Below are 26,074 nucleotides of genomic sequence, written 5' to 3'. Positions count from 1 at the left end.
TTTGATCCTATTCAGCAAAGTGGGCGTTAAAACTCCGTCTTTAAGTGAGCGGGGTCACTAAGACCTTGTGCGGCTGGCTCAATAGCATTTTCCAAAATCACTGGAATTTGAGAGATTTGCATTACAATGCAGCTGCACTCTAATTTATCATCATTTGATTTTTTACCCTTTCACGTAGATTTTTATTTGCGTTAATGGTCTCGTGGAAGATTTCAAGGAAAGTGTGCATGTGCTGAAAAACTACAATCCTTCTCATTTTGCAGGTAAGGGCAATTACATGTGATTCAAATGTAACATATAATCTGCTATAATGCTGGTATTATTCAAATGTTCATATTTGGAGTCAATTGCACAGGAAATCGATACAATCTGTTCAGAATAAAATGGGAATCACCATATGAAATGCTTTAGATATTGTAAAAAGTCTCATATAGAATTTAAAGGGTGTTTTTAAGGTGGCCTGCAGCATGTACAACTCAGCTAAATCAAATACAATGCAAACAACTGAGATAATGTGGATGCACATGTGAACACACCTTAGCCATGGGGTCAGCTGGGGCAAAAGCTGTTTTCAAAGTTAACCCGTCAAATTCAAACTCTGGTTGAATGAGTCAGCATACAACTGCTTGTTTTAGGACCACTGATTAATCCCATTGACAAGTAGTTGAGGTAAACTTTTGACCCGTGTCTCATTCATTCTTTACATATTCAACTTAAATCTATTTTTCCACAACTTAAAACGTCAGTGTTTAATTTCGTTATCAAATCAACATTTTTTTCCTATTTAGTTATTTGGAATAAACTGTTAAATGGCCACCAAGATGAAAACTTACAACTTTTTCATATGTATAGATTTTTTTTTGTTATTACCTTAAAGCCACACTGTGATCTCAAGGGCTACTTTATTGAATTCAATAGGAGATTGTATTAGATCATGTTATTTAGGACTTACTTCCCCCTCTGAATCAATTTCAATTTCGAATACTATCTCGTCGTACGGCAACTGTATTTTATCGAGTCATGTGCTTTATGCTGGAATTCTTGCTTCTGATTACAATTCTAGAGGTAAATTTTTATTGTAGTACAATTTCAATAGTTCTGGATGTGTTTTAGTCTTGGTCATTTATTTTGAATAATCTTTGACAAGATTCTATCATTAAATTAGTGTGACAAATCTTGCGATAGTGGAACTTGTACTGCATATGCATTAAATATATTATTATTATTTTTTTAAATCACCAAAATGAATGGTCAATGTTTTTCTGATGTTCGCAGATGCTGAGGGAATGTTCATCGTGACGACAGTGTAAAAGAACATGCTTTTTTAGGTTAACCGGAGACTTAAAGGGTGGAAAATGGCATTTGGTGACCTTTTAGAGCAGGTGGGCAGCACAGGCCGCTTTCAGATCGTTCACGTGACCCTGCTCTGTATTCCAGTGCTACTGATGGCCAGTCATAACCTGTTGCAAAATTTCGTGGCTGCCGTGCCTCCTCACTACTGCAGCGCACACGCAAACATCTCTAAGCTACAGCTCAGCCCACGAGACATTCTAACAGTCACGGTGCCTTTGGACCAAACAGGAAAGCATCAGAGCTGCCAGCGCTACATTTCTCCACAGTGGCACCTCCTGGACAAGAACGGCTCTTTAAAACAAGAGCAACTGGAGGAATTTGATGTAAGCCTCCAGGGATGCACTGACGGATGGTCCTATAACATGAGCGGGATGACCTCCAGCATCATAGCGGAGGTGAGGCATTTCTTGGACGTGTAGTATTTTTAGTCTCGACGTGGGAGTTCACAAGATTTTGAACTGTGTGCTCAGTGGGATTTGGTGTGCGATCTGCGCTCTTTGAAGCAAATGGGACAAACCATCTACATGGGAGGTGTTCTTGTGGGATCCGTTGTCTTGGGATGTCTTGCTGACAAGTAAAGAAGAATTTCAATTGATCTGTTGTCAACACACTTATCACTTCTTATCATTTCTGACATTTCTCTTCTGAGTGACAAACACGCAGCTCATGGACAATAGTGACTCTATCCTATAATTTCAGATTCGGACGACGGATCCTCTTGATCGTTTCTCACCTTCTGATGGCGGTGGCCGGGACGTGCGCCGCCTTCGCCACATCCTTTCCTATCTTCTGCCTATGCCGTTTTGCTTGTGGAATGGCTCTATCAGGCCTGGGCCTCAACACCTTTTCACTCAGTAAATGATTCGGTTTGACTAGGAAGTATATGTGTCTAAAGCAAAGGGCCAGGCGAAATTCTGTTTTTCTTTGATGAAAGTTGTGGAGTGGATCCCGACCCACGTGCGGACCGGAGTGGGAACTCTCACAGGATACTGTTACACGCTGGGACAGTTACTCCAGGCGGCCATTGCTTACTTTATCCGGGACTGGAGGTGGTTGACCTTGGCTGCGTCTTCACCCTTCTATGTTTTCTTCATCTACTCATGGTGAGAGTCTTCAAAGTTGTACTAATGAATAAACTGTTGGCACACAGTGCAGTCATGTCCACTGCTGGAGTAAAATAGCCTAAATAGAAATCAAGCTTGTTTTTCTAAGCTATTAGTCAGTGTTGATTTTTTTTTAAATTTTTAACACCCTCGGTTTTCAGTAGTTGCCAATTATTTTTATAATCAGTGTATGTATATTGAGTTGTCATTGAAACAAGTGCTGTGTTAAAGGTATGTTTTGAGATAGAGATTGCTCCATACATTGTGTGAGAGGGGGGGGGGGGTACTTTAACCCTTTCTGAAATCCAAAATTAAAGTATAACCATTCCAATTTAATTGCTTTATCATTTTTCTCAATGTGAATTTATTTTTCTCCTTAAAATCGGAACCATAAATTCATGAATGTGGGAATCAAAACTCAAAATTATGATTTTAATATCGGCAGAATTCTTTACAAAGGTGGTCTGTTGGACTCATGATAACGTCTTGATGATATTGCGACTGTAAAAAAAAAGTGCAATCATACAGGTGGTTTCATGAATCTTCAAGATGGCTGGTCCTCAGCCACAATTATGAGGGTGCTGTCAAGAACCTCAAAAGTGTGGCAAAAATAAACGGCCGCTGTGAGGAAGGAGACAAAATAGACATCAAGGTAGGTGGAAATGCTACGGTTCATAGCTCCATTTTTTGGCGTTGAATTCAGCAGTCGAATTGCAGTTAAGATGACTTTTCCTTTGCATAAAGATGGTGCAGGAGTCCATGAAGAAAGAAATGACATGCTCACAGGGCTCCTACAATGTCTTGGATCTGTTTCGCACTCCCACCATGAGGTCGATGACAATCTGCCTCAGCGCTGTCTGGTGAGCAAACACTCGCACAATGACTTTGGATTGGATTCAAGCGGCAACATTTCAAAAAGATTTCCTTCTTTCCTTTTCGCAGGCTTTCAACAAGCTTTGCCTACTATGGGCTAGCAATGGACCTCCAGAAGTTTGGGGTGGACTTCTACTTAATCCAAGTCATCTTTGGGGCTGTGGACATCCCAGCCAAGGTCATCATTACAATCACCATGAGTTTCATTGGACGCCGTCCATCCCAGAGCGGTGCACTTATCATTGCCGGAATCATGGTGCTGCTCAACCTAATGGTAGCTCACGGTATGAAATACTGTTTTACTTTTGCACGTCCCCCCATACAATACATTAAGGATGGATATGTTGAAACATCTTATTTTGGGAATGAATTATGTGATTCGGTCAAAACGATCTCATTCTGAATTTTGCATATGCAAAAATCTAAATCACATAACCAAACAGATTATTCTTGGGCTGAAACAAATATACTGCAAAGTTTTAGTATTTTTAGGCAGTATTAAATCACAGATCAGATTTCACCCACAAGCAAACTGTGGGTAAATTTCCAATACAATACAAACTAATGTACAATTTTAAATGATTAAAAAAGAAATTACAGTGTGATACAAAGTACTAGTAAGCTATAACTCTAGATTCATTACTTTATTTTCCCATTAACATCACCATTGCTTAATGATTAAAGAGAAGTCATGATTCCACTGCCTAAAAATGTACTAAATATACTGGCTCACTGGTAATAAACCTAACCCAATTGGATACTTTAGTTACGTCCTCTGCTGGTTACTGAAAAAAAGTAAAATTTTATTGCAGGTGACGCATCCGAGATGCAGGTAAAAAAATGTGATCTTAAGACTTCAGAATTATTTTTTTTATCAAAAATACATGTTTGAAAACTTTAAACCAACAACATTTTACTGATAGGCTACCACTGCACCCTGCAATTGTCAGTACGCCGCGCGACCCTTGTGAAGCTAAGTCTCATCTCATTTTCTGAACCGCTTTATCCTCAATAGGGTCACCGGGGGTGCTGGAGCCCATCCCATCTGACATCGGGCCAGAGCGGGGGACACCCTTAATTGGTGGCCAGCCAATCACAGGGCACAAGGAGACAAACAACCATTCAAATTCACACTCATACATAGGGGCAATTTAGAGTGTCCAATCAGAATACCATGCATGTGTTTGGAATGTGGGAGGAAACCGGAGTACCCGGAGAAAACCCACACAGGCCCAAGGAGAACATGCAAACTCCACACAGGCGGCCCAACGTGGATTTGAACCCAGGTCCCCCAATATGAGGCCCTCCGTGAAGCTAAGTGGATTGGAAAATGAATGAATGGCTGCCACTGATGGCAAGACATGCCCAATCAATCAATTGACCACCTGGGCGCTGTCAACTCTCCCAGTCAAAATTGGATTGGACGCCTACAGCTGTCAATGGAAATGCATTTTCTCACTGCCTCACTTTCCTGCTTCCCCAAATAACTCCACGGCAGATCAGCAAACGCTGCGCACATGCCTGGCTGTGGTGGGTAAAGGTTGCCTGGCTGCTTCCTTCAACTGCTGTTATCTTTACTCCGGCGAGCTCTTCCCCACCATAATTCGGTAAGTCGTAGGGACTTCCTGTCAGACGTGACTTTGCCGGAAAAACTTTGTTTTTATTTTGCCCGTGTACACTGGGACTTAAGCTCATTAACAACCTCCGCTGAGCACTTTTCTCCTTGGCTATTTGTGCAGGATAATTGGACTGACAGGCTACTCCGACTGATTACATAATGCTTCAAATTATATTATGTCTAACGACGGTGTGTAAGACAGCTCCGTTGTGAAGACTAACGCTCGGGTTTGCAAGCTTGATTGTCTAGCGACCAGTCCAGGGTCGCCTGTTACTATGGCGCATTCATTCATTTTTCTATCCCAGGCAACTGTGGGCAGCTTCCACCCTGAATTGGTTGCCAGCCAATCACAGCGCACAATAAGACAAACAACCATTCGCACACTCAAACCTAAGGAAAATTTAGAGTGAATAACCAGGCGATCAATCATTTTTGGGGGGGATCCGGGAGGAAAACGGACTACCCAGAGATCTCAGAACTGTGAGATCAAGGTGCTAATCACTCTGCCACCGTGCCTCTGTTTATTATTGATTACTCATAAACCAGTGAAATGGATGGAAATTGTTTATGATTGGCAGTGTGCGTTAAACTAAATGTCAGCGTTCAAGTTAGGAGCTAAAGATTAACATAGTGGTTTTAATAAAGGTAGATTGCATAAACCCATGAAGGTAATTTGACATATTTGAACCTCAGTCAGAATGGAATGGGACTGGTATCCATGGTGGCTCGTGCGGGGGCCATGGTGGCCCCCATGGTGCTTTTGAGTGGTGATTACATACCTTGGCTGCCGGGTTTGATCTACGGGGGAGCTCCTATCCTCAGTGGCCTGGCTGCCATATTCCTCCCTGAAACGCTTGGGTCGCCACTTCCTGACACAATACAAGATGTAGAGGACAGGTAAAGGGACACATCAGCTGAAAAAAAATAAATCTCCATTGAGCTGAGCATGAATTGTTTGCTTTCATTACAGAGGCTCTGGGAGAGTCTCCAAAAGGCCAACAAAGGAAGCAGGCAATCTACAAGACACACAGGCAAATCTCCTCAAGCCAGTTGTGTGAAAGCAGTGAAATTGTAGAACTGATTAGCTTGCATGTTTATTGAAATTGAATGGGTGCTGCTGTGTCTGCAGTCTTTTTTTTAATATTGATTTTACTTTATTCTCAAGACTGTTGTTAGTTAGACAGTTAAATTGTGACAATTATCTACTCATCTACTCATTAATTGTAGCATCAAGGACTTATGTGATGCTGGGGAATTACTGTTTTGCATTTAAAATCAGCAGAAATATTAAATGTATGTAATGAAAATCATTTTACAGCCTATATTGTTTTTGTATAAATTGTACAGTGTTATTGATTGTTCTGCAGTGAACATGAAACCCCAATCTATTCCCTACCATGCGCACAATGACAGACACTTGACTTTGAGTTCTTTTGAGCGGTTCCAATGCACAATGACCACACAAAACATCAGATAAAAACTGATTCGGTTGGGAGATCACTTGAGCAAGTTATTTCAATTGAGTGTCAATCAAATATTAGATTAAAGCCCTGGTAATTAGTTAACCATCCCAGAGTGTCCTTCTTGTGTAGAAGTGGCCTTGTTGCAACTGTGGGTTTTTCTTCTTATTGCATCTATAATATCTTCCATTTAAGTTAGTTGTAATCCCCAACCCTTAAGATATAAAGCAGCACATAAAGTGAATGAATGATGTTCAGCTGTGTTACAAAATGCAGATCAAGCACCACCATTATCTTTCCTTTGTCAAACAAAAGTCAGTTTGAAATTTGCTGCAACAAGCCATATAATGCAAGCACATTTGGAGTAACATAAGTTTGCTCTCTTCACTAACCTCAGGTTCATGGTGAACATTGCAGATGCCACTCCTTCTTCAAGCTTCATTTTAAGTTACATTTTAAACATGAACAGAGTTAATAAAAACGCCAAAGCAGGTAAAACAGTCTCCAGGTCCTTTCGTCACCCTCATTTTTTTCCGGTGGAAATTACATACTCATTCAAGGAGTTTTCCACCTTCCACATGTGTTTTGATTGTTGAAATTGTTGACAGGCGGTGGCATTTTTTTTTTTAAATGTATGAACAGTGACATCTTGCGTATTTCTGCTATATTGCAATGATGACTACATTGTACCGGTGCTTGCATCTGATTCTAGTCTTATCTCTTAAAATATAGCTTTACTATTTTTCTAGGATAAAGTGTGATGTTCTGTTCACTTATTTATTGTATATATAATATATATAAACAAAAAATATATCAATCAATCAATCAATATTTGTCTAACCAGCTACAAACCAAACAATTAGTATTTAATACCACTAATTACTCAATATAGCCGTCTACTTGAAAAACAGGTTATGTAATTACCAGATAAGATTTAATGTTCTTGAGCAGATTTTAATAGTGTTGAGCAAATAAAAGGTGGTACCTGAACACTATATTTAAAATAAGCTTTAACCTTTTTAGTAGAAATCGCTCAAGATGTGTGTAAATATGGAGACTGAATCATTTTTTTCCAATAGTACATGTACATTTAATAATTGCCAATCACTATATTATAATGTTATTCGCATTCTGGCAAGAAAAAAAAGATGCAGAGCAAAGATTTCTGCAGAAATAACTACATCATAAAATGATATGTAGTAAGATTTATTTTCCTATATGAACAGATGGAACCATTTTATTTTACAATCTATGACAATCTCACATTGTTTTGTTTTATTTCGTTTAATGACGTGTGTGTTTTGGTTATTTTTTTTTTATATTGCTGAATGTTAAATGAAATACATTTTCACCGACGGGACAGAGTTTCCTGCTGCTTTTCTTTTTTTCCTCCTTTTATTTTGAACCATGCACCCATCTAACCTTTACCACAAGGACATGCAGAGGAAGAGTTTCAAGCCAGGGGGGGATCCGGTGGAAGTGGGTCTTCGAATGGAAAAAAAAGAGGAGACTGCAACAGGGCATGCCTGGTAAGACCTCAACAGTATCACATAAATCAAAAGAGGAGATTTAGAAGACAGGGATAGTGGAATTGCCTGCAAGTAACATGTAACAAAAAAAAAAACGTTCCTCATAAAATGACCACTGTGCAATTACCACATAGCAAAAAGGGGTGGGGATCAATCATGATCTTTTTTTAATGCTTAATAGCAAAATACCAACAGTGACAGAACATTTTCTTCCAAATTTTGTGAATTTTGTGGGGGCTTGAAGGTTTTGGATTCCTTGCATCAGGTTGAATTTGATCTGACTAAATCTGTCAATAAGACAAAGCGGTAGATACACAGTACTATCGGAGGAGACACTATTAGGATGCTACTTGACATTACCGGGTTTGTGCATGTAAAAGTGAAGCGCACTAAATCGAGTGATAAAATAAGTATGTGCACAAAACTCGATAGATGGCTTTTGTGTGTGTGTGTGTAGTTCTACGAAGAAAAATAACTGTTAAATATGCATCGACGGATATATTGTGTTGTTTCATTCTACACTACAGGCGACACCTCTTAGAAAATCAAACAGCAAAATAGAAAGTTTGCATATTTTTGCATCGGATGATCTCTTTCACAGCTATTCCACTCGCGTCGTCTCGTTTGCTTTCCTCCCTCCTGACTTTCTATCGGGGTACGAGTGCATCGAGGTCCGAAACAGACTTAACTGGGGGAAGGTGGGGAGCAAAGTGGAAATCCTGAGACACTGCGTGGCCTCTATTAGAGACCACAAAAACTAGAATGGACACAGGAGGATGGTGGGGGAGAGTTTTAAGGAAAAGGGGGTTAGGGAGTTGAGTGAAAACAGATGCTGTCTTGTTGTTTTGCCCACCACCTCGAATGGCAGGGGTCACCCTGTGCCAAGCAATCTAGTATTTGTGAGGCTCATAAAAGGCTAAAATGAGGGGAGCCTGCAGGAGAGGTGGGAGTGTGGCTGGGAGTTAGGGGGGACTTAAGGAAAGGGGAAAGGGGGCGTAACTGTAAACACATCAAGCAATGACCTGCTTAACTTAACACACTACCGCAGCTTCACCTGCGCCTACTGAGTGGTGCTGAAGGAGACACCCCATCTGTTTGATGTGCCCTGGCAAACGTGCGTGGTCGACGCCACCAAAATCATACTACGAGAGCAGTGAGACGCACATACGACTCCAAAGTACACTTGAATTTCACGCGGAGCCCCGCAAATTAGATGGCCAAAGTGACCCACTTTGGGAATGATAGCATACCTGTCAACCTCTGCCGATAACTGCCCTTATAAATGATTATGATTCCCCTTACCAACCCCCCAAAAAACCTTACAAACACCGTACGACTCGTACGGTGTTTGTAAGGTTTTTTGGGGGGTTTGTAAGGGGAATCATAATCATTTATAAGGGCAGTTATCGGCAGAGGTTGACAGGTATGTGATAGACTATTCATTCTTTTGGATCTCCAATTAGAAAGCCTAAAAGTGAGTGATATAACATTGATGTAAACATAGACGTTGTGATGAAAGTGGTTTATGTCGCAGTATATGGTAGGGGGTTCCAGTGGGGTGCAACTTGGAAAGAAAGGAAAAGTGTATAAAAATGAGGCGTCTGTATAAGAAAGGCTACAAAAACCTCCACTGGCCCTCTGGCATCGGCAAACAGCAAAAGGCACCACAATATTACTCTATTTTTTTTCCTTTTTTTTGTTTTTTGTTTTTTTACATTGTGAAAAACCGGCACATCTTTTTTTATGCTGTAAATCAAAATGTACATATAAATAGAGTTTTCCCTATAAAAAAGTCTTTGCTGTTAACTAGTAGACAACTTTTGCTAAAATGAAAATAAATATTTCATTTGTTTAGAATATCTGTCAGTTATATAAAATAAAAATATTTCTTATAGATGCAGGTCTATACTATATTGACTTTTTTTCTGGGTTCGTGATCACTCTCTTAATGGGTTGTGGTGTCCGCTTTGGAGCGGGAGTGTGTAAGTCTTGTTTGCACGTTGCCGTGCGCACTGAGCCGCCCCGACGAGAGAGGAGTCCGACTGTCCGCCGGCCTGTAGATGGTGGAGGGCTCAACCACGGCGTTCATGTTCTGCATACTGAGGAAGGGCGTGCTCTCGCCGTCCTCCTCCGACTCGCTTCCTGTTAGGCAGCTCCGAGAGCCGTAGTCCCAGGAGGCCTCGTATCCGCGTGGGGCCACGTGGCCGTTCAGTCTGGATCTCCTCCATCGCCGCCGGTCGGGGGCGCCCGACCCGCTTCTCTTTGGTTGCTCCCGAGAGGAGAGGTACTCCTGGGTGGTCTCGTAGTCTTCGTCGTCCGCCGGCCGGTAGGGGCCGCAGGGCAGGCCTCCCCTGCCGTCGGCGGGGTAGGAACGCCGCTGCTGCCGGTAGGCCTCCTGGAACTGGGCGTCGTGGAGGGGCACTTGATAGCGACGTAGCAGAGGCTGGTTGTCTTCCAGGGGGTACGGGTTGCGGACGGCGGGGGGGAGGGACATGGCGTGATTGGCGTTGGGCGAGGTGATCTGGAAGGTAAGCACCTGCGGGGGCAAGGAGTAATGGAAATCCACTGGCGACAGACGGGACGGTGTCGTTAGGGCTGACACGTATCTGGCGGGAGGGAAAAAGACAAATGAAATTCATTCATTGCCAGTATTCTGAGGTGGTGTGTTGTTGTAGTTAGTAAAACAGGCAGAATAGTTATTGACATTTAAAAGCTTTTTTTTCCAAAAAATAATTACAAAAAAGGAAATACACCTAAAAAAATATTATCATAAATCTAATAATTACGGAAGAAGACTGAGAAAAGAGAGATGGCCAATATTCTGACTTTAATCTCAAAAGTCAGAATGATAAATGTAAAGTCAAAATTCTGAGATTAAAAGGCAAAATCTTGGCCACTTTCCTTTTCTTTAGTGGCTCTAAACCTCTTTTGTAAATAATAATAAAGAGAGCATTTACAGATTTTATTAAAAACATTTTTTTCTCAATGCCCCTCCCCCAAAAAATGCACAAAAATGAATAAATTAATAAAAAAAAAGATTTTCTTTGTTGATGCCCCCACAGAAAAATATATACACGTGTTGCTTGTTAATTGAGAGGTGTTTAAATTGCATAACACAGCTGCGATCCAGCTGTGTTAACATCATCATCATCACACTGATGTTCCCTCGGGATCTATTAAAGGTCAACTTCTTTTTTCATTAATTCTTTTAACAGATATTTTAGGTGACACTGATGGATTACAGATGGAGCTTTTTTTTTTTCAATGTATAGAAACGATTATGGTTTTTAATTAGTGCTGTTAAACCTGAGCTAATGCTAAAGTATTTAACAGCACATTACAATGCCCTAATTTGAAACTCAAAACCTTTGCAACCTTTGTTATTTTCATGCACTTGTAATTGGCAGTGGAGCAAGGATTATATTTTTATTCTTATGGTGATCTCGTTTAGCTTTCTTTTTTTTTTAATCCAACCTTCGTATTGGATCTGGGAGTCATTTTCAGCTATTAAACCCACAGAATGCATTTGAGAGACAACTTGGCGGAAGTTTCATTTCGCTGATGGAGCATCTGTGGCTCTTTGAAGTGTGGTGAGCCTTTAGGAAGCTCTATACGCTAACGCCAAGTTCGCCTGAGACGTCTCCACAGTAGTGCTGACTTTGCTGATGCAGTAGCTGTTGCCATAAAGGACTAGGCTCAAGTTATTTGTTGCTGGACTCTGAGGGGATGTCAAGGGATCTTACGTAATCAGCTGCGCTTTGCAATTTGAGGCTTGATTCATGTGCACATACAATGTGGGTTCTTACTGTCACTGGTGGGCCGTCAGGGCCTTCAAGGCCTTCTCTGCTGGCCTAAGAAAAATCTGAATCATATGTTATATTTTGTCCATCAATACTTATTAAATAATTCCAAATTGTCTGTTAGCTTCCTTTCATTGCTTTCCCCCCTGGTTGCACTGCTTCCAGTTGAGTGTTTTCATATTGAAACATTTAACCAATCACATTTCAGCCATTATTTGTTGGCAGGGTCAGAAATCTGCCTCAAGGCCTTCACAATCAGTTCTGCAGGCTCTGCTGCATTAAACAAGTGTCAATAAGACTGTTGCTTTCGTCGCAGGGCACACAGAGAGACAAACAACTACACGCACCCTCAATCATACCGTCACCAGCGAGAATCGAGCCCGCGGCTGCCCGCACCGAAGTCAACCTCTACGCGGCCACTTTGGAAGGGAAAGTCACAAATAGTGCTGCAACAATAAATTGATTAAATCGAATAATGGGATTCAAAAAAAATATGCATCGTGATTAATTTACTTAGAATGGCTTTGTAGTGAATTGTTTTGAAAGTGTTGTATTTTGTTTAACTGATTTGGGAGGATGCATAGCACAGTAAATACGACATAACTTGTCCAATCTTGACGTCATTCTTCTAAAATATCACAAATATTTTTCATTGATGTCTAATGAGTTGCTAACGTATGAGGACAACATTTTTGATGTGCATTTATGTTGATATGTTGAGCTGTGGTCATTCATTTTTAGCTCCGTTAAGCAAAGTTTAAAGATTACAGAAGTTTATAGATAACGCCTCAATGCTTATAATGTATAATAATCCATTACTTAAAAAAATCAATAGCTGCAGTCCTAACCACAAAACACAATGTGACAAATGTGATTGTCAAGATTTCTAATAATGTGCCACAGTGGCTCACCTTTCGCTGTGTGGAGAGTCGAGAGAGTCAAATGAGTTCCCATATTGCAGGGCGGGCCGATGGGGGTCATTGTAAGCGCAGTGTGCAGCCCGCCGGGCCCTTGCCTCCATGCATGCGGGGCTGCTGCATTTACTGGTCCCCACTGATGATGACATCATCCCAGGCGAGTCAGAAAGGACACTGTCCGAATGTTCCAGGCTCCACGTCCGCTCTTCGGGTCTGAAAGAACATAAACGGCACCAGGCGCATTTGAAAACATGTCTAGTCTTTTGGCCTCGGCGCGCTTTATAAACTCACCTATGAGTTGATGAATGGGCACGTGTGGAAGAATTGTGAGATCTGGAAGAGGTGTGACTGACAGGGAAGGATCCTTCTGTTGCAGGCCGTATGACTCGTTCGGTTGCCGGGATATTCTTTGATATGTACTGGGTTGAAATAGAGCATGTTTCATTGCATTGTGTCTCAATTTTGATAGGAAAGTTGGGGGAGTTCTACGGGTTAACTTATCAAAATGTATACAAAGATATCTGTCATGGGTCACTCACGTCTACCATTGGGATTTCTTCTGGTCCTGGTCCTGGGTGATTGGGTCCGTTAGCTAGGTTCCGATTGGGGTGTTCTGGACACATGTTCTGTCTCAAATGATTGTGCATCTTCTTTCTTTGTTTCCTTGAGAGAAATTCTTTGTCACTTTCCGTACGGTATTCTGAATGCGTACTGTGATTGACTTTGCTGTGCATTTTGGAAAAGAACTTACTTGGTTTTACAGTAGGCAACCACACAGACGATGCCCACCACCAACAGGGCCACACAAATACCCGTGATTGTCAGGACTCTCTTTTGGTAGAGTTCTTCTGCCTCTATCCACAGAACACAGTACAAATACACAGTGACAAAAGTCAGATAGTGAGCTTTTTTATATGAGCAGCTTCCACTTTTAAACTGCATATTTATCAATGTTTTAGCATCCCTGGCTGTTCACGTGTTAAATCATCATATAAATAAAATTAAAACTAGGGAGCTTTTCCAGAGAAGAGTTCAGTCCCTACTTAGTTTGCATCATTTTGGAATAGTATGATACATTTTTTTTTAATTCTTGAATACTCTCTCAAGCCAATTGACAACACATTTTTATGGTCAATGGTTTTCATTTTGGTACAATGGGTTATTTTCAGTGATAATTAAATTTGAACCACAATTATCATTACTCCTCTCATGGTAAGATGATTTAATATAAAAAGATAAATGACGGCATATTCCGCCATGATAAAGTCATGACCTATATGCAACAAATATAAAATACATTTTTAAATGTATTTTAACAAAGGAAAATGGCAATGTTTCCATGTGTCAAAGGAGACCATTTTGAAAAGTGATAAAATGTCCAATTTTAGGTCCAATTCTTTCCTCAATTCTCACGAGAACACAACCCCACCATGCGTAAATTCACTTGCTAGTGTTCATTTCACCCTCAAACCACTGAAGTACTTTTCTGGAAAAGCTTGAAGAAAATGTGAGCTGTCAAAAGAAGGATGGAAATAGCAGCAAACAGAAGCAAACCGTAACTGTAGGCTCTAAATATAGCACTGCATGCTCATATCAACAACTACTCTATAAAAGATCAATCAAACAGGGCATACTTTTTATACTTGATAGGCAAATTTCCACTTATGAGAGAGTGAGGCAATACACAGGTATTAAATCTCTATAAGTAATAGTAAGGGGCGGCATATGCAAAGAGAAAGCAGGCTAGAGTTGAAAGGCATCTGGCAGATACAAACATGATATGTCATGCTTGTTAAAGATGGAATGAGGAATCAAAACGGGAAAATGCGGCAGCGTGAGTCAGACGGTCGACTCGAGGGGTGCAGGTGATGGCATCCATGTTAATCATGTTTGATGGAGAATCAGTTGTAGGGTTCGAACACCCTAACGAGTGACATTACGTCTGACCAGAGCGGACACTGATTGGTTAATCGAGGGGACGCTAGGATTGACAAGTCACACCACAGATGGATTGGATGCATGTCAAAATGAATTGCTTTTTTTTTCTTTGTCCTTTTAGTATCTATGCACGACTAGGAATTAAAAGGGATTGTTCCATACCCATAAATTCAATTCCAAGATGATCTGCCATTGTAGACAGTTGACAGTCGGAAGTAAACACAAACAAAAAAGAGAAACAAAACAGCAGATTATGAAAGAGGCACCTCCAAACACAGAGTTAAAACTGAAGCTAGTAACTTGAAGACATTGTTAGTGACATTTAACGATGGGATGGCATGCAACACACAAACAAAAAAGTCAAATTATTTGATCTAAAGCTAACATACGAAGCTTAATGCATTGATACTTTTCATGCGTGACATAAAGTGAGATTACACGTCGACGTGGCTCAGTTTTTCAGCTTTGCATAAAAAAAATAAAAAAAATTCCAAACACACCCATCCCTTGAAGGGACAAGTTCAAACACGCGTATCGTACCATGATGGAAACAATTGCCCTAAATAAGAATAACTATACTTATGTGGAAGGTTGCACTAAATGAGTTCATTTTTGGGGATTTTCTGTCAAAACATGTTCTTACGACAGCACGTTCATGTAAAGCTAAGAGGAGCAGAAGGCATTCTCTTATGGGTTATCTCCTGGGGAAGGGTGGTGCCCCTGCAGGAAGCAGGTCTTTAAGTATGGAATGATTATGAGTACAAATGTGGGCGCGTGCCTGTATGTGTGCCTCTCTGGTGCGCACACGTCGGGATTAAACGTGATTCATTGTCATAATTTGGTGTAGAAAAATGTGAAATATCAACACTATTTTAAAAGTTGACTTGGAAGGCTAATCGCTACATCCATCATGCTCAAATATGACTTTCCAAGAGCAGTATTTTAACTATAGATCAGCTTGTTTGATGAGCCACAGGTTAATAGTCATCTTTGTAATATATTGGTTAAACAGTGGCTTTACTTTGAAAACTCACATTGCATTAAAGTGGAACCTCGCCGTAAGAGCATTGGTTTTTTTAATGTGGAATATTCTTCTAAAATAATATTAAATCATTCACTTTATATGACGGCGATGAATGTCTAATCTGTTTCTAGCAAATTTCTGCCATCTCCTCTCATTCAAAAGGGATTAAAGATCGCAGACAATGGCAGTCAATGAGACTTAATTACATGGAACTTCCAAAAGGGCTCCACGCAATAGTTCAAGCTCCCAAAAAGTTGCTAAATCCCGGAATGTGTTCACACAGCTGGATGAGAACCAGAGATCAATTCTGTCCTTGATTCCGCGGCACAGCTGCAGCAAGCTTAAATTGAATGCAGAGAGCGTTTGGTTCTCCCACACACCACGTTTTGTTCTGATAAAAACGACAACGCTAAACAGGGTGCACTACTTTTACTATAGGATGAACAGTGGAGAACAACTATCAATCAATGTGAAGAGGGCAAACGGCCAGTTTTCAACCATGTGGGCATGAAGCTAAATGATTTAAGGAGCCTTGATTATTACTATGCATTATCATGTAATATTGGCATTAAAAGGAAAATGTGTCACCATTTCCTGAGTGAGTTACTTTTCATAAAACATTGTTAAACTGTCAACACTGATTTTTCCGAGATAAATGGTGATAATTTATAAAACCAGTACTTTTAAAGTGCTTTACTGCATCTCAGTGGGTGCGAACTAGCTCTCAGTAAAGTCTGATTCGACCGGATTTTGATTGGCCATGCTTAGATTACACAAGTAAAACTATGTTTTATCCAGATAGGATACTGTACAGAAGCAATGATCTAATAGATGGCCCTTCTATAAATTTACATTGAATTTGGTGTAGGTAATGTTTAATGGTGCAAACTATGGTATAATATTGTGAGTTGAATTCCTAGGAAAGTTGTCATTAAAAATAAATAAATAAAAACAGACACTTTTCCAACCAAGTGGTATGGTGCAAATCAGAAACAAGGGTAAATGTAGTTTGTCAGTGATAGCTATGTTTTGACTATTTAAACCGTGTAAAGCACTTTGTGTGTCCTCTCTGTGATATATGACATTGTAAATGGAAAGGAAGGAGATACGGTCAGACACGAGTAATGTGGTTACCATTACCCATAAATAATAGCTTTGAGCCTTTCTCTGGAGTGCTTTGTGTTCTTCCAAATAAATTTCTGTTCTTGTGAAGAAATATTCTTTTTTTTAACAGAAAAGCAATACATGAAAATAAGTCTGTTTCAAGTATTTGTATCATTCCGAAGCCAATTTGTATCTTAACGGTGAGGCACTGAACTAAACGGAATTGTTCTGCTCGGTGGAAACCTGCTCTTAACAGACACCACTTAAAACGAGAAAGCATTATTAGTACCTGTACCAAACGAGTGTCGTATGATGAAGTACATTCGGCTGTCTTTGCACAAAAGTCTATTGGGTTATCCTGAAATGTAATGACAATACAGAACAGGACGGGACATGCAGAACACACAATAGACAAGACAATGGCCTGGTTATCTATGGGTCTGGACACACAAATATTGGGCGCAGTTTCAGGAGCCGAATGTCTAGGCTACGCATGCACGTGACTCGAGGGTAGTCCGACAGAAGAGGAAGTTGACATACGGTAGAAACGTGCCATAACGTAGGTTTGACACCGATCACCAGTAAAGTCATTTGGACACCTGAAAGCCACAAAAAGAAGGGGAGGGAGAGGAGGGTAGTGGATAGCGGGAGATTGCGCAAGAATGAGGGTGTGGTGGGGGAGAGAGGGAGGGGAGGGTGGGAGAGAATGAATTAGAACAACGCCTCGAGTAATAGACAGTAGAGCCCGAGCGTTCCCGTGGGTGACACCACCGTGCACGGCCCGAGTGGCCGTTGACCTGAGAAGGGGGAGGAAGAGGAAGAGAAGGAAGAGGATCGCGTGTTGGTGGGCGGGTGCACGGAGGAGTAGCGTGGGTGTTTCGGCGGGAGTCCGCGGAGGTAATCCAGTGACAACTGTGTCTCAGTTCTCAGCTGCTCAAATCAAGTGAACATACTTTTGAAAGGATTGGGCATGCGCAACCGCAGAGGTTCATTCTTTGAGCATCGCGGGTCAAAGTATCCGTCGGGACATCTGGGAAGGAGCACACAGGTGTTAACGAGGGGGAAAAAGCATCCAAAAAAAGCATTCAAGTTGAAATATGGAAATATGAATTCATATTGTACAAAAACGAAAAAGGGAAGATTGACTTTACTTAGAATGTCTTATCAAACAACGTTATGTGATTGTGTTTTGGTTAAACATAACGTGTTTTTTAATGCAATGTGTAAAAAATAAAGTATTATCATAGAAATATTTCTTTTGTAATCGTAACATTCTTAAAATAGTAAGTCACGTCAAAGGTCGTTTTGAGCAGACCAGCGTCCTTTTCAATTGCCCACACACGAAAAGGCACTGCTTGGAATCACTTTTAAACAGTGATTTGTCTCAATACACGATTACAAAAGTGTCCATGTGAATTTGTGAGGCCACAGAATGATGCTCCCCCAAAATGACATTAAACAGACCCCTGCCAAAGTTAAAACATTTGTCATCTGTGAAGTCAATACGTGCAAAAATGTGGTATTAACATTTGGTTCCCTTGGATCCAGAAGGAAATCTGAATTTGGATGAAACTTGAACTCCTTTTAGCTACAGTATGAGCACAACATAGTCAAGCTGATGTGATGCAATTTGACAGAAATTTCAAGGTAGGATTTTCCATGTTAGCAGCCAGGACGCATTTTTCAATCTCCTTACCTTGACAACAAATAACAGAATGTCACTCAAACTCGATGACATGGGACACGGTCTCATTATGTTTTCATATGCTAATTCTTTTCCAGATTTTGCAAAAAAAATACATGCCAAAAGATTTTCAGTTAAAAAAAATGCAAGGATTGAACACTGTACACATCCATATCTGGAAAAAAGCACCAAGTTAAGACATATAAAAATCTTTGCACAGCAATCAATGAGAATGTTGGATTTCAATGAAATTAAGACCAAAAAAATGTGATAAGATGCTCGTCTACATTACGCTAACACATAAGCACTCTCTCTTTTGGCCTAATGGGGAAAAAAGAAGAGATCATTGCAGTGCTTTGAAGCTAATCAATACATCAATTGGAACTCTGTGCGGCAAAACCTAACGTGGACAAATGCTAATTCATTCTCTAGACATCTGTTCACAGCTTAAAGCTCGACTTGTGTGCTAGATTCTAAATGATGCCATTTTTCAAGCTCAAGAAAGATATTGAAACATTGAACATTTCGAACGACCATTGAAAAGATTTCAACTCTTTTTGCATGCACGTAAAGTGCAGTTTTTTTCCATGTTGGGAAGTGCACTATGTTTTCATAACTAAACACTTCACCATCATCATGGTCCTTTTAGCATGAGCCATCCTTTCTCATTAAAGTCCTGTTAGGATGAGCAGTTGCTCTTTTAGGAGCACCAACATTCCACTTTGATTCACAATGAGACCAGCAGTCCAACAAAAGGTCATTGGCTAGCGATTTACTGTATTCACGCAACACCTCCCGGGAGAACCATAATGGCTTTCGTGGTCACATAAAAAAAACAAACATTAGTCGCAGTCCCCGTCAAACTATGAAAAAAGTGTGACTTATAGTCTGGAAATTTGAGTTACGTCACCAGCATAGAAACGGAACTCAATCGTAAGTTGAGGAATCCCCCACCTGACAGGGACTGCCTTTTTTGAATAGCTGGCAATTATGGACTGTACTGTACTTCAGGTCAATTCTACAGGCATCATAATAAATAATGTTAATATTACAGAGCAGACCAGTCTAACTCCATCATCAAATTTGCCGATGACACCACTGTGGTCGGACTCATCTCAGGAGGGGATGAGTTGGCCTACAGAGATGATGTCAACAAACTGTCTTCGTGATGTTCGGTGAACAATTTCACACCACTAAACACCACGAAAACTAAAGAAATAATTCTGGACTTTCGCAAACGCAGCACAGATCTGGCCCCACTCCTCATAAATGGAGTATGCGTAGACAGGGTCCAGTCCTTCAAATTCCTGGGGGTCCACATCACGGACAAGCTCTCCTGGTCTACCAGGAGTGAAGAAGGCCCAGAAGTGACTCCATTTCCTGGGGATACTCAGCAGGAACAACTTGGACACTAAGCTTCTGGTAACCTTTTATAGAGCCACTGTGGAGAGCATCCTGGCATACTGCATTACAGTGTGGTACGCTGGAAGCACGGCGGCAGACAAAAAGGCCATGCAGAAAGTGATCAACACTGCCCAGAAGATCATCGGCTGCTCTCTACCCTCACTGGATGACATTGCCAGCCCTCTTTACCTCAGCAGAGCCAGGAACATCATCGGGGACCCATACCACCCTGGTCACAATCTGTTCCAGCTGCTGCCCTCTGGCAGATGCTATAGGTCCCACAAAGTACGGACAAATAGGCTTAAGGACAGTTTTTCCCCACATCCATCAGGACTCTAAACTAGCGGGAACGCAACACACAATCCCTTCTGTGTAATAACTTCGGGGTGAGGTCATATGAAAAGACGTTTGGGCGGTGATCTGCCTCCTACTGGCTGAGTGAAGGTAAGGGAAAGACAGTGAGAGGTAAGTGATCTGCTCGGGGGGTGATGCGATGTGTCCATAACGGCAGAATGCCAAATTACGAGTCCGAAACTATAACTTATTTGGGTCTTTTGCCGAGAAAACGCACCTTATGGAGAAGCACTACCAATTTCGTCATACGCAGTTTGTGGGTGTGATGACAATTAGGCTTTTGTTGTTGATGTTGATGACAGGGCCTATGTCCGATTATTATTATTATTATTATTATTTTAGAATTCACCTAGCCGGGATGTGACTTTTTATACTTTTATACTACTATTTATGTTTTTTTTAACTTGGAAAACATACTTTGAAAAGCTTGGAGTAGCACCACCAATTTTGTTATACGCAGCTGTGTATGATGACAATAAAGGCTTTTAATTTGATTTGAATCAACCCTCGTCTCTTGAGACACTCCATTAACCCATTGCCAGCCAATGACAGTGGTACACATCCCATTCGTTTTGACCAAGTAATATGTTTTTGTAGCTCTTGACATACTACATTATAGGGATTCCATTTAATGGTATGTTCAACAGGGCAAGGCTCCAATTAGTACTTCATTTGTGAGGTGAAAGTAACTAAAAGAATGGTCGCTCACGGCTCATATCTTAACCTTTGCTCCCATTTGAAAAACTTTATCCACAAGAGTGAATAATTGGGCATGAATGTAGGCTGAGCTGTCTGCACCACTTGTTTGGCCAGTGAGTAATACTCACTGATGTCTGGCCTATATTGAATGAGATGGCTGTGGGGGCAACAAATCCCTTGCGCGCCTTCACTGCATTATCCAACTCTTCTGGAGCTGTGCCCCGGGGCCGTGAGTGAATTAGCTACAGCAATTGAGTTATTGCTGCCTCCAATTTGTACATAGCGTATTGAACGGCTGTTACGGCCATATCCGCATTGCTCGTCCAGCAGTCGTCCTTTCGGGGGGGAACTGAGCGCTGGAGTTGCACCATTGTTGCCGCTCCTCCATCACAAGGGACTAAGAAGTCTTGATATAGTGATGTATGGTCCAAGGGAACATGCAACCTGATATTTAACTCCCATGACAAGAGAGGATTCGTAGTGTGTGTTTCAAGTGCAAGACAGGCTTTTATTAGCTGGAACGGATTGGATTGGATTGGATATTGAACGGGCTAACAAAACTAGGGCAAAAAAACGGTGCTAAAGCAGAGCTGCTCCACTTTTGCAGGGCCAAGCTATCCATCTTTCATAAATAAATAAAAAATCTCACTGCACATCATGTTTTCCAATCACAAGACACTATCATATAGCTAGGCTGACAATAAAAGAGTTAATAGTGTATCTAAATTTCACTCAAAAACTGCCACTACAGCTTGTAAAAGGTTAAAACGACAAGCGACATGTTGACCCTGGGATGGATTACTTTTACAGTTTTTGTTATTATATTTTCAGAGTTCAGGAATCTTAATTGCTTGACTCACAATTGCAACGTTAATCTAAACTGCAGTATTGAAGTTGTTTTTAGGATATTAACGGGCTCCTTCATGGAAAACACACTTTAGCCATGGTGTCATGATCCCCTTTGAGAGGACTAGATATAAGCAATGCCTCTATTTACCTCATTGGGGGCCTCTAATAGGTATAAATATTTGCTCCTTGCTACACACACATGTCGTTTTCAAAAGAGCTTTTAACGCACAGCACTACGCTAAACGAGACTTAAAAGGATGACCGGGCCGATACCGCAATACACAACAGGTGGTAAGTTAAGCAGCATTTTCATCTGATGGGTTGCTGCTGTTGGAAAAAAAAGAACGACAGGAATTAATTGCTTTCAACAAAACAAGCCAAAACACAAACAGCAGGAAAAAAGCTGATTCTTGCGGTGATGAATACCTAAAATGCTGTCATGAAATGTGATTTGCATTTCAAAACAATGAAGAAAAAAGAGAAAGAAAATAGATAACCTACTTGCAAGAAAGCCGGTTTATACCATGTATGAAGTAACAGTCACCGCCATTCACACAGAAGCCCTTTTCTGTGTCGTTGCATCTTCTGGTGTGGCCTGAGCCTGGAGATAGTGTTGTGGTTACTAGGAAGGAAAGAAAAGAGATAATTAGGGATTTTCATGTAAATTAAGTAATTGGCTGCCATTGTCGGTGATAGACAAACCACATCTGCTCTAAAAATGAACCACTTTTACAGTGCTTTGCCGTTCTAGAACGCTATTCCTCATTGGCTGCCAATGACTGACAGTTCAAAAGGATCTGAACTCTATTGTTTTTAATAGTACATATAAAGTCATAATGTCCGGAAAAAAAAGGGTAGAAAAAGAAATCAAATAAATTATACATAAAAGCTTGGAAATGTCACTTAAAGATTAAAAACAACATACTAAATTATAAATACGACAGAACTGCTCTCAGGGGGAGCGGAATACTCCACGAAGGAACACACATTGTTTATCCGACTTACAAAATTAAACGAATGAAAAAAAAACTTTAATAAAATATGAGAAACTAAATCACAAGAACTGACAAAGACAGTCATATTATTTTAGAATTATTGAGGATATCAAAGAGACCCTAATAAGAATACACAGTTTGCGACATACATCACTCGCATAACATCAATTTAAAAAACGTAACCTTTTTTTTTCCACTATTTCCACCAGCTCTTGCTGTAGTTTCCCCAACAACGAGTATAATTGTGTCTCTCAGCAGTGTTGACACTAGCCTGAGAAGTTGTACGAGCAAAGATAAATATTTCCCTGACATAGCGTAGGAGTTGTTTATGCGCTGACTCAGATCCTTGGAATGGCCCGAAATGTCATGTATCTGCACTTAATCCCCCCTGGCTGAACAGACAGAATACGTTCGGGGTGAAGGCTGCTAATCAGGAGTTGCATCGTTTGAAGGCAAAGGGGGGTGCGGAGGGGGGTTGAATGGGGAAGATTGGAGGGTCAGGCATGTGAAAGATGTGCTGCATTATGACATGCGATGGCGGCTATTTACCTGCTGTCAGGCGCTGCTAGCAATTTAGTCGATTGTGACAGTTTGTTGGGGGGACTTGGAAAATTTCCGACAGCAAATTCAGCGCAAGGACAATAAATCTAATTCAACAGCTGGAAAGCGCGTTTGGAGTGAATTCAGTTGGACCTGCGATGTGTGCTCTTTGCCATTAGGATGAGATGTCACAAGATCACATTTGTTACATCAGCTCTTTTCACTGCTTACAAAAGCCGTTTTCGCCGTTATCGGGATTTTCTACAAAAAATAACGTTGAAAAGCCAGTGTTTTTTTCTTAACCACCTGTGTGTAACTGCATAATGACGTTGTATCCTTTCAATCTTTTGACAAGAATAAATTGATTGATGAAAGAGTTTATGGCAACTCCCTTATCGTCGCTCACACCTGACCTCTCTCTGGCTTGTAAAACCACTCATAAAAAGATCAGTCAAAAAGCTGAAAAACATTGTATAAACAACCAGTCATTTAAAATAAAAATAAAAAATAGGCAAAAGATGCAATCCAAAAAGGTAATAAAAACATTTAACCAGGGGTGATTATAGAGATAATTAAAATATTGTTTACATGTTGGGTAGACTGAGTGCGAAAAGATGTAAAAATAAATATATTAATCACAGGGAGACACAAAACATATAAACCTCACTCGGAAAGGATCAAGGCGACGTTTGAAAATCTGGTCATTTCACTGTCATAGCTTATTTGGCCATAACCTGCGTCAATGTATATCCAGCACTAATCCCATAATCCGAAATTGTCCACTTTTACCGTTTACACGTCCATTCGAGTCGTCATTAGTTAATTTGCTTTTTGCGAGCTCTAATAAATTGCAGATGCGCACAATCATTGAACAATACGCAATACCGCCACAAATAACACACCTTAAGTTATTAGCTTTCAATATATTCCTCAGTTAGTTTCTAATTTTTCTTTTTAATTCTGCATCACTTCTTGTTTTTAATTACTACACAGTTCTGCAGCCTGGCAACACTGAATTATGAGCAAATGTTTTGCTAAAAATCAGAACAATCAGTATTATGGAGTAAAAATCTATGATCAAGCACACATTTAAGAGCACAATTCTTTTTTTTTCCCTAATAAACATCATTTCAAGCATTCACCATTCAAATGTGTTACCCAACCGTGTATAAAAAACACATTTAAAAACCTTCAAATAAAATAGCAGTCATCAAGGTGTGCTGAAACTATTGTCTCATTCCTAAATATGACAAGTGATAATCATGGTGAGAATTATGGGTAATATTTGTCATGAATGAACACATCACTCAGTGCCCGCCCCTCCGCCTCTTACCTCAGGCAAACTGCTCTGAGGGCAAATTAATTGCATTCCGCTCCTTACCTCTGAAAAAAATAACTTCCTGCCATGTTTGGGTGATGACATGTTGGCTTAAACATCAAAGAAGCCAGTAAAACTTTTGTACAGTCTTGCAGTAACTCTGAAGAATTTAGTTGTTTTGTTATTGTTCTTTGTTTTATTTTGTGAGGAGATAACAAAAAAATTAAAACTACAAATCTACCAAAAGCAGAACAACTGCAGTTGGAATTTGTGCATCTTCAATTACTGAAGAACTGAACTTTCATATACACAACTAAAATTAAAAGATAAATTATCCTGTATTTAACTTGGACTTGGACTAGAGTGCTTTTCCACCTTGAAGGCACTCAAAATGATTTGACACTATATCCTTAATTATCTATTGATGATGGAGCATCAGTACAGTATCTTCATGTAGTATACTTGGTCAAGGTCACCAAGGCAGAAAATCGAACCCAGAACCTACGGGTTGGACAACTGCTCTACTACTGAAACACCCCTCCCATCATGATTAATGATATCTATACGATCCTAATCAGGCGGTGTTGAAAATGGAAGATTGAATGGATGAATTTAGCAAGGTAAAAAAAAAAGTCAATATGCATGACAGTTATAAATATCTGCACTAAGATCACTTCAGACTTGAAACCGATCAAAAATCACATTCCCCATACATTACGTATGTAAATAAGAAAACCAAATGAACAAGCATTTGGCGAAGAAGGTAAGGGGAAAAACTCCCTCTGAGGAAGTAACCTTGAACAGAACCCAAGCTCTGTGGGACCAGCATCTGCCTTGACTGATTGGGTTGAGATGGAAAGACAGAGTAGAGTACAAGGATACAGACTAACAAGAGAAATTACCCTTCAGTATGGTTGCGAGTGTGAATGGTTATTCATCTCATCACAGTTCAGGGTGTACCTATGTTTTTGCAAATAGTCATCAGAGATAAGCTCCTCACCACCATATCCTTCATAAAGAAGAGCTTTATGGAAGATTAATCTTAAATTTCGTCATCAATGGAATTCGGTCCTCACATGTGTCGCATGAATGTCCAAATGGGGAAAGTAATTGTAACAATCGAGAAGTGGCGTTGAGTGTGCATGGTTGTCTGTCTCCTTGTGTCCTGCGATTGGCTGGCCACCGAATCAGGGTGTCCCCCGCGGTACTCGGACGTTTCGTCGAAAGACGTTTGGTCCCCAGACGTTTGGTCGACCGGACGTTTGGTTGACCGGACGTTTGGTAGAACGGACGTTTGGTAGAACGGGCATTTAGGTGCCTGGTTGTTACTGTTGAAACCAGCGCTCAAAATTATAATCATGAGAGAGAGAGAGTAAGTTTAATATCTAAATATCTAATATCAAAATATCAACAGTAAATTTTGACAGCGAGCGAACCCGGCGACCAAACGGCTGTTCTACCAAACGTCCGTTTTACCAAACGTCCGTTTTACCAAACGTCCGGTCGATCAAA

General features: G+C 40.5%; 3 protein-coding genes across 14 annotated transcripts in view; 1 reads left to right on the top strand and 2 right to left on the bottom strand.

Moving 5' to 3' along the window:
* LOC144067843 (neurexin-2-like) overlaps window positions 1-6,990 on the bottom strand; it is a 163,873-nt gene extending 156,883 nt beyond the window's left edge. For all 3 annotated transcript variants that reach the window (XM_077591839.1, XM_077591840.1, XM_077591841.1), the window contains exons 1-2: window positions 6,800-6,990; window positions 5,727-5,816 (exon numbers count right to left, since the gene is read on the bottom strand). The gene's annotated coding sequence lies outside the window, so the exon portion shown is untranslated. The remainder of the gene's footprint in view (window positions 1-5,726; window positions 5,817-6,799) is intronic.
* On the top strand, window positions 45-6,257 carry slc22a6l (solute carrier family 22 member 6, like). Of its 3 annotated transcripts, none has more exons than XM_077591856.1 (11): window positions 45-263; window positions 1,438-1,748; window positions 1,824-1,927; window positions 2,053-2,207; window positions 2,288-2,456; window positions 2,985-3,108; window positions 3,201-3,316; window positions 3,399-3,613; window positions 4,828-4,936; window positions 5,641-5,844; window positions 5,918-6,257. In XM_077591856.1, the coding sequence occupies exons 2-11, from the start codon at window positions 1,446-1,448 to the stop codon at window positions 6,003-6,005; spliced, it is 1,587 nt and encodes a 528-aa protein (XP_077447982.1). In that variant the 5' UTR covers window positions 45-263; window positions 1,438-1,445; the 3' UTR covers window positions 6,006-6,257. The 3 variants fall into 3 exon arrangements, with proteins under 3 accessions (XP_077447982.1, XP_077447981.1, XP_077447983.1); XM_077591855.1 differs by having other exon boundaries at window positions 1,276-1,748; XM_077591857.1 differs by lacking the exons at window positions 4,828-4,936; window positions 5,918-6,257 and having other exon boundaries at window positions 1,276-1,748; window positions 5,641-5,838.
* Window positions 6,991-9,327: 2,337 nt separating the features above from the next.
* nrg2a (neuregulin 2a) overlaps window positions 9,328-26,074 on the bottom strand; it is a 75,576-nt gene continuing 58,829 nt past the window's right edge. For 7 of the 8 annotated variants that reach the window (XM_077591846.1, XM_077591845.1, XM_077591850.1 and 4 more), the window contains 8 exons: window positions 22,211-22,331; window positions 17,673-17,749; window positions 14,754-14,777; window positions 13,405-13,507; window positions 13,193-13,316; window positions 12,945-13,072; window positions 12,648-12,866; window positions 9,328-10,542 (listed from right to left, as the gene is read on the bottom strand). In XM_077591846.1, coding sequence (XP_077447972.1) covers window positions 9,882-10,542; window positions 12,648-12,866; window positions 12,945-13,072; window positions 13,193-13,316; window positions 13,405-13,507; window positions 14,754-14,777; window positions 17,673-17,749; window positions 22,211-22,331 — 1,457 coding nt within the window. In that variant the 3' untranslated portion in view covers window positions 9,328-9,881. The remainder of the gene's footprint in view (window positions 10,543-12,647; window positions 12,867-12,944; window positions 13,073-13,192; window positions 13,317-13,404; window positions 13,508-14,753; window positions 14,778-17,672; window positions 17,750-22,210; window positions 22,332-26,074) is intronic. The other variant, XM_077591847.1, reaches the window with a different exon arrangement.

Source organism: Stigmatopora argus, chromosome 22 (assembly GCF_051989625.1).
Source record: "Stigmatopora argus isolate UIUO_Sarg chromosome 22, RoL_Sarg_1.0, whole genome shotgun sequence".
In the NCBI taxonomy this organism is placed as follows: Eukaryota; Metazoa; Chordata; class Actinopteri; order Syngnathiformes; family Syngnathidae; genus Stigmatopora; species Stigmatopora argus.
This window is presented reverse-complemented; position numbering and strand designations above follow the sequence as displayed.